General features: G+C 51.6%; 1 protein-coding gene across 2 annotated transcripts in view; it reads right to left on the bottom strand.

Annotated features, from left to right (window-relative positions):
• Positions 1 to 9,011, bottom strand: part of PTPA (protein phosphatase 2 phosphatase activator) — a 40,510-nt gene extending 31,499 nt beyond the window's left edge. Inside the window, exons 1-3 of one of the 2 annotated variants that reach the window (XM_059143384.1) lie at positions 8,701 to 9,010; positions 3,483 to 3,580; positions 380 to 466 (exon numbers count right to left, since the gene is read on the bottom strand). In XM_059143384.1, the coding sequence (XP_058999367.1) occupies positions 380 to 466; positions 3,483 to 3,580; positions 8,701 to 8,731 (216 nt within the window). In that variant the 5' untranslated portion in view covers positions 8,732 to 9,010. Of the gene's footprint in view, positions 1 to 379; positions 467 to 3,482; positions 3,581 to 8,700 lie in introns of both variants that reach the window. The other variant, XM_059143385.1, reaches the window with a different exon arrangement.
• Between the last annotated feature and the right edge of the window lie 128 nt (positions 9,012 to 9,139).

Here is a 9,139-nt window from a genome sequence, read left to right on the forward strand (position 1 = left end):
GTACATGGGGCACCCGGGTGGCTCAGTCGGTTGAGCGGTCGCGTCTGACTCTTGGTTTCAGCTCCGGTCATGATCTCGGGATCCTGAGACGGAGCCCTGTCAGGATCCGGCGGACCAGTGGGGCTCTGTGCTCACAGCGCTCTCAGCGCGTCCCTCTCCCTCCCCCCACTCACGTGCGCTCTCCCTCTCTCTCTCTCTGTCTCAAATAAATAAATATTTTTGTTAAAGGAAAAGGAATACAAACACCGAAATGTCAACCGCACATGTGCTTGGCGATCTTATTTCCTGCCTCAGCCTGTTGGGGGCCAGGACCACACGTGACTCTCTGGAGCTATTCCGGGAAGGGCCCTGCTACAGCGGGCTCCCCGCCTGTGCCTACCTCAGAGACTTTGTACTCGAAGGTCAGCTTCTTCCCCTTCACACCTTCATTGAGCGTGAGGATGAATCCAATGTAGTCAGCGTATGCCTACCAAACATAGTGGGGAGTGGGGGTCAGGAGAGGACTGTCAACCCCTGACCCTCCACACCCCGGCCAGCCCCCAGCTCCACCCAGTTCCCAAAGGGCTCCAAGCTGTCCCTGGACCCTGGCCTGCCAGCAGGAGAAGTAGAACGATAACGCCAAATACCCAACCCATGCCCTCCAGCCTAAAGAGCTGGCAAGCCAATGACCTCTGTGACACCGGAACCCTCAGTCCTTTTGCTGTGTGCTCACTATTCCTGCCAGTGGCTTCTTCTCACAACCTCACAAGGTAAACACTGTCACTATACCCATTTTATAGATGAGGAAACCAAGGCTTCAGGAGAGATGACTTGCCCAAGGTCTCCTAAGATCAGCATCTCATTAGACGTGGAGCTAGGACCCCACAAGTCCTCCAAGTTACACTATACCACCAGGAGTTCAAGGAATACCAGTGAAGGTTCCTCCCCTGCTAGTCTTCCAGATGTTTCCCCCACCAGACAGGCCAGGCTATCCGCCTGCAGTGCAGACCCCCCTCCAAGGAGAAGAAACTGTCTTCTGCCCGCGGCCAGGTCCCCCAGCACAGCCAAACCCAGCTTCCACCTGGGCACTCTCCCCCCTGCTGAGTTTCAGGTTACAACGAGCACAGGGAGAAGAAAGCACTGAGTTGCAGGCCCCGGGAGCAAGTGACTTCTGTTCGGTCTTGTTTCTTCCTCATCTCTGTTGTCTCTCATTCTCTTCCTCCTTATCCAAGATGCCAGCAAGAGCCACAACAAGCCCCAGGAACTGACCATTGTGTATCTAGAAGGGACCATTCTTGTACCAAGACCTTCCTACAGCCCATGAACAGCCCCAAGTGGAAATAAGGGGTCACAGAGCAGGTCCGAGCCGTCGTGCTGTCTGCAGCCAGCGTTCACAGTCATTTCTACCAACTACACCAGGATGCAAAGACAGGAAGCAGCAAGGGGCTGCGTCATCCTCCATGGTCCCTGCTCCCCGTGGGCCCAAGTCTCTTGGTGACTCAAGCTCAGGTCATTCTTATAAACGAGACTGTGCGCAATGTCTCCACCAACGCCACCATCCTCATCCCTGTGACAGTGACAACCATGCCCGCAGCTCAGGACAGCTCATGAATGCCTAGCACCGGGCCAGGTACTTTTTGGACTTTGAGTCATTGAAGCCTCCCAACAACCCATTTTACGGTAGAAGAAATAGGCTTGGCCAGCGTAGGCGCATTGCCTAAGTCACAAGAAGAGAAAATGGCAACCCTGGGCTTCAAGCTTTGACCTCTCTGACCCAAAGTCCATGCTCTTGGTTGCCACGCTCTGCAGCCTAGTGAAACTGTGTGGACCAGGCACAGAGTCACTTGTCGGGCCATAAACTTGACTGGTGAGCTTTAGAGCAAGTGGAAGTCTTCTATCCAAAATAGTTCAACATACACCCCATCAGAAAAAGTAACCAACACTTCCCAAAAAGCATTGGTGCCTACAGCAGGATCAACAAACTGCCTACAAAGGGCCAGATAGTAACTATTTTAGGCTCTGCAGGCCATCAAGCCTGGTCCACAAACTCTCAACTCCACCCAGCTCTGCCAGTTAGTGTGAAAGCTGCCGCACACAATATATAAATGAGCCTTGCTGTGTTCCAATAAAACTCTACTTCTAAAAACAGGCAGAAGTCCAGATTAGATGAGCAGGCAGTAATGTCCTGACCCATGGCCTAAAACGGCTCAACCCATGTCTGTCTAGAGACAGAGGACCTGGGCATGAATCTTGAATCTCACCCCACCCACTCGCCAACTGGGCCATTTTGCTAAATGTCTTTATTTCCTGGCCTCACTTTTCTTACCCTCGAAATGGAGATGATTCCCAAAGTCATGATTCCCAAACTTCCCAGAGTTTTTGTGAGGATTTAAATGAGCTAAAATACCTGGCACATCGTAAACACCCGCTCCTCCTAGAAAAAGACCCAGGCAGAAAGCAAGGAACTAAAGTCACGTTTGGATTCAGCCAATCTGCAGGTTCAGGGCAGACTTGTGGTTCTCGACCCAGGCAATCTGGCTCCCAGGCAACTTCCCACAAGCTCTGGAGACATTTTTGGTTCTAAAGGCTTTGCGGGGGGCAGGACTGCTGGCATCTAGCCGGCAGAGACCAGGGAAGGCACTACATGTCCTCCAGTGCACAGGACAGCCCCTACAACAAAGAATTAACCACCCCCAAATGTCAACAGTGCTGAGGTTTAGAAACCTTGAGGTAGGCAAACCCAGATGATGAAAGGACCCAAACCGTGTCCTCGGAGCGGCTGCAGGGACTACGGTGTTTATCCTGGGGAAGATTCAGGGAGAGAATATAACTCGGAAAAGACATGATAACCATCTGCAAATATTTAGGAGGCAGGCTTACGAAAGAGGAGCCAGAAAGGCTCCATGGCCCAGGAAGGAGCCACGGCAATTGCAGGACGTGGGCTCGGTGTCAGCACAGCAGACTCCCTGAAGAGAGGCTGCCCTCTGTACAAGTGACCCCTCACTGTACCCCAGCCGAGCAGAGCAGGTGTGGGCACGTGGCTGGAGCTGGGACCAAGGCTTTCCCTGGGGTTTGGAAATTGGCATTCTTTTTCTTGGTCCCAATCTTTCCACAGCCTATGCCAGAAGCCCAAGAGGTAGAAGCTCCTATTTTCTGCCCGCCATCAGACGGAGCAGCCCGGGAAGCTGGTCTGCACTTCCCCTTGCTCTAGGCCCCAGTTCCCAGGTATTTTTAGGCCCAGCCACATCCTTGGCCTAAGTTTCCATGAGACAGACAACCTCTTCTCTCTTAGACACATTGGCTCCAAGAGCAGCTGTAACTCACCCCCGCCCCACCCCACCCCGCCCTGAGAGAGGGACAGCCGGCTCCCCTGTCAGCTCTCTCCCCAGCTCCTAACAGCTCTGCTTCCAAGAGCAGGAAAGGTCAGGAGCTCACTCACTGCCTCTGAAAAAGCCCCAGTTCTTCACCCCCCCGGGGCCCTCCGGTGCAGATGCCACCGGTACCTGAGAGCGCTTCCATTTGCCCATGTCTGGAACTGTGTGGATCTCCTTTTTCGGAATGATGAAGTTCTGAGTGGCCGGAGGGATATCCTCCGAAGAATCTTGACAAAGAAAGTGAAGAGGCAAACAGATAAATAGAATCTTCCCCCCAACCCAACCTTCTGCCCCTCTCTGTCTCTCTTACCACCCCCACCATGTCTCTCTCTCTCTCTCTCTCTCTCTCTCACACACACACACACACACACACACACACACATGTTTAAACCAAGACTCCAAACCCCCAGTACCTGGGGTGAACCAGACATGTACCTCCAGGACAGTCAGCCCAAACCCCTCCTGCCTTTCCACCCCCAGCCCGGAGACTCGCGGGACTGGCGAGCCCCTCAACAACTGACACGGTCCGCTGCTCCGGCTTCTCGTGTCCTCACCTCCGGCTCCCTCACCGGAGAATGGTTAGAAAAATAAAACCAAGTAGACCTTTTAGACAGAAGCAGGCAATTCAAAGAGGGGGGTGTGGAAAATACAAAAGGCCACCAATAAACACTGGGAAAAAATCGCCAACCTCGGAATAAGCAAAGAAACGTAAATGAGACGAGATGGCTTTTCCAGATCCGGGTGGCAGATGAAAACCATCTGGCAGGGACTGGGGAGGGGGAAGCCCCAGCTCTCCTGCACGGCTGGTGGGAGTCTGGGTAGAATCTGCCGAGGACGCAACTCAGCACTGACTTCTGAAATAAAAAGCCACACAGACCCACCAAGCCAACAGTTCTACATGTAGACAGCGACCTTGCAGGTGCCCAAAGAAACACACCGAGATAGATACAAAGGCCCTTACTGAACAGAAGAAAGGTAGAAACCGCGTACGTATCGACTGACAAGGTAATGGGTAGATAATGATATGGCCATTGAACGGAAATCTTCATAGCTTTTTAAGAAAATGAAGCCTAAATTATTGCCAGAGGAAAACAGCCTAAATATTAATAAGTGAAGAAAGAAAATGAAGCTATGTTATATATAATATAATCTCATTATTGCAGAAAGAGCTATACATACTTGGTATAAATAACACGTCTATCAGCATGTGCGTTGGAGAAAATCTGAAACCCCAAAGTTAGTTAACAGTCATCTCTAGGAGGTAAGATGTGTAAGAGACTTCCATTCCTAAGCTACTTACTGCTATTAAAAACTAGCATTCAGTATGGGGCACCCGGGTGGCTCAGCCAGTTGGGCATCAAACTCCTGATTTCAGCTCAGGTCATGATCTCATGACCTCAGGGTCATGAGATAGAGCCCCACATCGGTCTCCAGGCTAGACATGGAGCCTGCCTAAGATTCTCTCTCTCGGGGTGCCTGGGTGGCTCAGTGGGTTAAGCCTCTGCCTTCCACTCAGGTCATCATCACAGGGTCCTGGAATCGAGCCCAGCATCAGGCATTGGACTCTCTGCTCAGCAGGAAGCCTGCCTCTCTGCCTACTTGTGATCTGTCAAATAAATAAACTCTTTAAAAAAAAAAGGATTCTTTCTCTCTCTCTCCTTCTCCCCCACCAACCCCCCCCCCATTCATGGGCCTGCACGCGCCCTCTCTCACTCTCGCTCTCGTTTTTAAAAAAAGCATACAGTAATTTTGTAATCAGGAAAAAAAAAAAAAAAACCTATTTCAAATGGAGTTTCTATACTTGCAGAAGTTGGGGGAAAGGAAAACAGAGGGCAGTTCCACGTGCTGACCTAGAAGTAAACCTCCCACCAAAGTGGACTGCTTAGTATGAGTGGCCTCCTTTGCCGAAAATATCCAGCCCACACTGTAGGATTCCCTTTACTTTGTGACACTAGGAAATACATGCCCTCAGTCTCTTCTCCGTAATTCCAAAATCCAAAAAGTTCTAAAACCCCAAAGTTTTTAAAGTAAGTTAGGCATAAATTCATTTGGTACACAGGGCACCTGGGTGACTCAGTTGCTTGGGTGACTGCCTTTGGCTCAGGTCCTGATCCTGGAGTCCTCAGATGAGTCCCGCATCCCGCTCCCTACTCGGCAGTAGGGAGTCTGCTTCTCCCGCTGACCCTCCACCTTCTCGTGTTCTCTCTCTCATTCTCTCTCTCTCTCAAATAATAAAAATCTTTTTTTAAAAAATTCATTTCAGGGCGCCTGGGTGGCTCAGTGGTTAAGCCGCTGCCTTCGGCTCAGGTCATGATCTCAGGGTCCTGGGATCAAGTCCCGCATCGGGCTCTCTGCTCAGCAGGGAGCCTGCTTCCTCCTCTCTCTCTGCCTGCCTCTCTGCCTACTTGTGATCTCTCCCTGTCAAATAAATAAATAAAATCTTAAAAAAAAAAAAAAAAAATTCATTTCATACAAAAGTTACACCTAAACCAGCATGAGGACATTTCTATGCTTTGCAGATCCCTCTTAGGGAATTTAGATTTTGCTACAGACGTATTTTTGTTTGATTATGGGGTGCTGCTTTCTGAAATCTGGGAATACTCCGAATTCCAAAATATACCTGGTCCCAAGGGTCTTGGACAGGGGCTGTGCCTGATTCTACCGTTGAAGATCTGTTGTATTAATTAACACCTTCCTTGAAAAGCCCAAACTCTCCAGAAGGAGTCATTCACAACACACGATAAATTTGTCCCCCTGCTGTCCTCCTAAAACCTCGCTGACATTGCCTGAATGGAGAAAGGGGCCAGGGGCCCAAGATGGTTCTGGACCATGTGACATTTGGGAGAATGGAGCATGCCTGGAGAGGCCCTGAGGAAAGGGAAAGCTCTAGGATACCTGGAGACCTGGGCTGATACCTGATACCTGTGCTGAGACCAAGGCAAACTCTGCCTAATTTAAAATTGAAACCACAAAGCCCAAAACACAAATCAGAAACTCTCTTCCTCCTCCCACCTGTTCTATAAGCCCTGTTCCCAGAACCCAACTTGAGGCCCCTACTATTAGTAAATTACTACTTTAAGATACTATTAAATAGGGGTGCCTGGGTGGCTCAGCCGGTGAAGCATCTGCCTTGGGCTCAGGTCACGATATCAAGGTCCTGGGATCCAGCCCCACTTCCGGCTCCCTGCTCAGCTGAGGTCTGCTTCGCCCTCTCCCTCTGCCTCCTCCCTCTTGCTCATGCTCACACTGTCTCTCTCTCTTCCAAACAAATAAATAAAATCTTAAAAAAAAAAGATGCTATTAAATTAAAAGCTTTATAAGTCAGGCTAGTAACCTAACATCATTGTTTTTATGGGAAAATGTGTTCCACATTCCAAATAATCAACTTGCAAATGATCATTAAGAACAGAGAGCACTTCCGTAAATTCCCTGCCAGGAGACAGTCTTTCTGAATTTATTTCACAGGTGGGAAACCCTCCAAGTCAGGCCTGCTGCTGGGGGGGGGGGGGGCGGATATAATGGCTACTTTGTAGGAAACACTGCAACAACCACTGATGAAACATACACACATGTTGTTACCAGAAACATACACACATGTTGTTACCAGAATACACAATCTCAAATCAAAAAAACAAGCCTTCAAACTGGGAGCTATGATAACTGAGTTCCTCTGGCCTCAGACTCTTATCTCTGGCAAAGGTGCCAGTGGATAGCCTATAAACTCACAGTATAAGATGGAAATATCTAGAGTTTTAGAGATGTTCCCTAACCTCCTCCCCAACAAAAGCATAATGTAATATCATCCGTCATTTGAGAACCAACCTACACGTTCAACCTGTACCACCTTTTAAAAGGACAACAGCAATCAACATTTCCTGACTATCCCTGTCTCCCAATGCCCCATGTTTTGCCCTCATCGTCTATGGAACATATACTACAACTCTGCGGAGAAGGTATTTAACAGCCCCATTTTCAGAGATAAGCAAGGCTCAGAGAATGGGATCTGCCCGGCAGAGCCAGGTCTGTACAACTCTAAAATCCAAGGTTTTCATCACTACACTGTCTGAGTGAAGTAGTTCTTTCTACTTGTTCCAAAACGTCCTGTTTCAAACTTCAAAGAAGGACCCCCTCCCGGCACCTGGCTCTCTCCAGCCATAGATATCCCCCCTGAGCCTTCATCTTTTTCAGTGCATGGGCTCTCTCCCCAGCCACCCAACTCGGGAAACACATTCATCTCACTGAAAATTCTGGTTGGCTTCTATCTCTCACAGGCAACACCAGAACTTCTGAGGGCACAGGCACAGAAGTTTTGTACTAAATGAAGTAAATGTCTGGTTTCAGATGCCATAAGAGACCGTACCCAGCTCTTTGTTCATCTATTTGATGGGGGAAGAGGGAAATGCTTTTTTTTGATCTTCATACTGTCTCCTCCCTGAGACCTCTCCAGATCCCCAAATGCAAGACAGTTAGAAGGAATATCCAATGCGTTCAAAACATTAGCTGTGTTTGGCCAACCTACTGGCCCTGTCAGAATTTTAAAAATTATCTGCGGTCAGTCCTTCCTAGTTCGGCTGCGGGGAGGTGCGCGTCAGCAAACAGCCTTCCCCTCCTCCAGGAAATGGGTCTCTCTGTAAGATCCTTTCCCTAGTATTTCCACCCCAGTTATTTGAGATGAACTAAAGCCAGGCCACAGTGTAAATAAAAGTTACGGATCGTGATGCCAGGGAGAGACTCATCTCGCACAACCAGCTTTTTAAAATTAGTGGTTTACACAACCAAGGGCAGTTTCTCTCAATAAATGTTCAGCTACTGAAACAAACTGCACAGCCCCGCCTCCAGGAGGGAGAGAGGGGAGGTGGATGAGGGTGGGCAGGGTGCGGAGGAGTCTGGAAACCGGGTGCAGGCAGGCCCAGGCCCACAGAGCAGCACCCCTCACCCCGGGGGCAGGGGCTAATAAAGAAGGCAGCCACAGCAATCACTGTCGCCCCCATCCCTGGCAGCTTCCCCAGCAGCTCAAGAGCTGACTTCAGCACGCACAGCCCAGATGCGGAAAAGGCCTCCCCTTCTGGCCACGGCGCTGCCCACCGGGCCCTCGGGCCGCCCGGGCTCCCCAGGTTCAGGTGTTGTGCCCCACCCGCCACCCCTTCGCAGCCCCGGGTCCGCTCCCCAGATCCCCCCAACACGTCCTCCTCCCCGCCCAGCAGCTCCTGCCACTGGAGTTCCTCCACCTCCCGACCCGCCCCCTACCCCGCCGCCGAGCCCCCCACACCACACCCCTTCCCCGCCCCCGCGCCGGGCACCGCCCCCGCGCCCCTGCCCGACCCCTGTAGGGCCCGGCCGGTCCTACCTGACGGCGACTGCCGCTCGCCCTCAGCCATCTTCCTCCCGCCAGGAGCCGGCCCGGATGCCTGCAGTCCCCTCTCACCTTTCACCCCCGCACCCCTTCCCTTTCCCCGGCTTCACCAAGGCGCTCAGAGCTTTCTGAAAAGAAAGGAGCACCAGCCGGCTAGAACCGAAAACCGAGAATTAAAGTCACCCCCGTGAAGACGACCGCCATGCTGGTGCGGGGCACGCAAGGAGCATGCCCAGCAACGGCCGGCTCGCGGCTGCGGCGCTCACGGGCAGCCGGCCGCCATGTTGGTGCGGGGCAGCTGGGAGCATGCGCGCCAACGGCAGGCTCGCCTCCCTACCGGCCCGCGGGCGCCCGGCCGCGGGAGCGCGGCAGCCATGCTTGTGCGGGGCACGTCCCACCTGTCATCTTTGACCCTGTCCGGAGGCACAGGAGA

The sequence above is a fragment of the Mustela lutreola genome, chromosome 12, assembly GCF_030435805.1.
Source record: "Mustela lutreola isolate mMusLut2 chromosome 12, mMusLut2.pri, whole genome shotgun sequence".
NCBI classification, from domain to species: Eukaryota; Metazoa; Chordata; class Mammalia; order Carnivora; family Mustelidae; genus Mustela; species Mustela lutreola.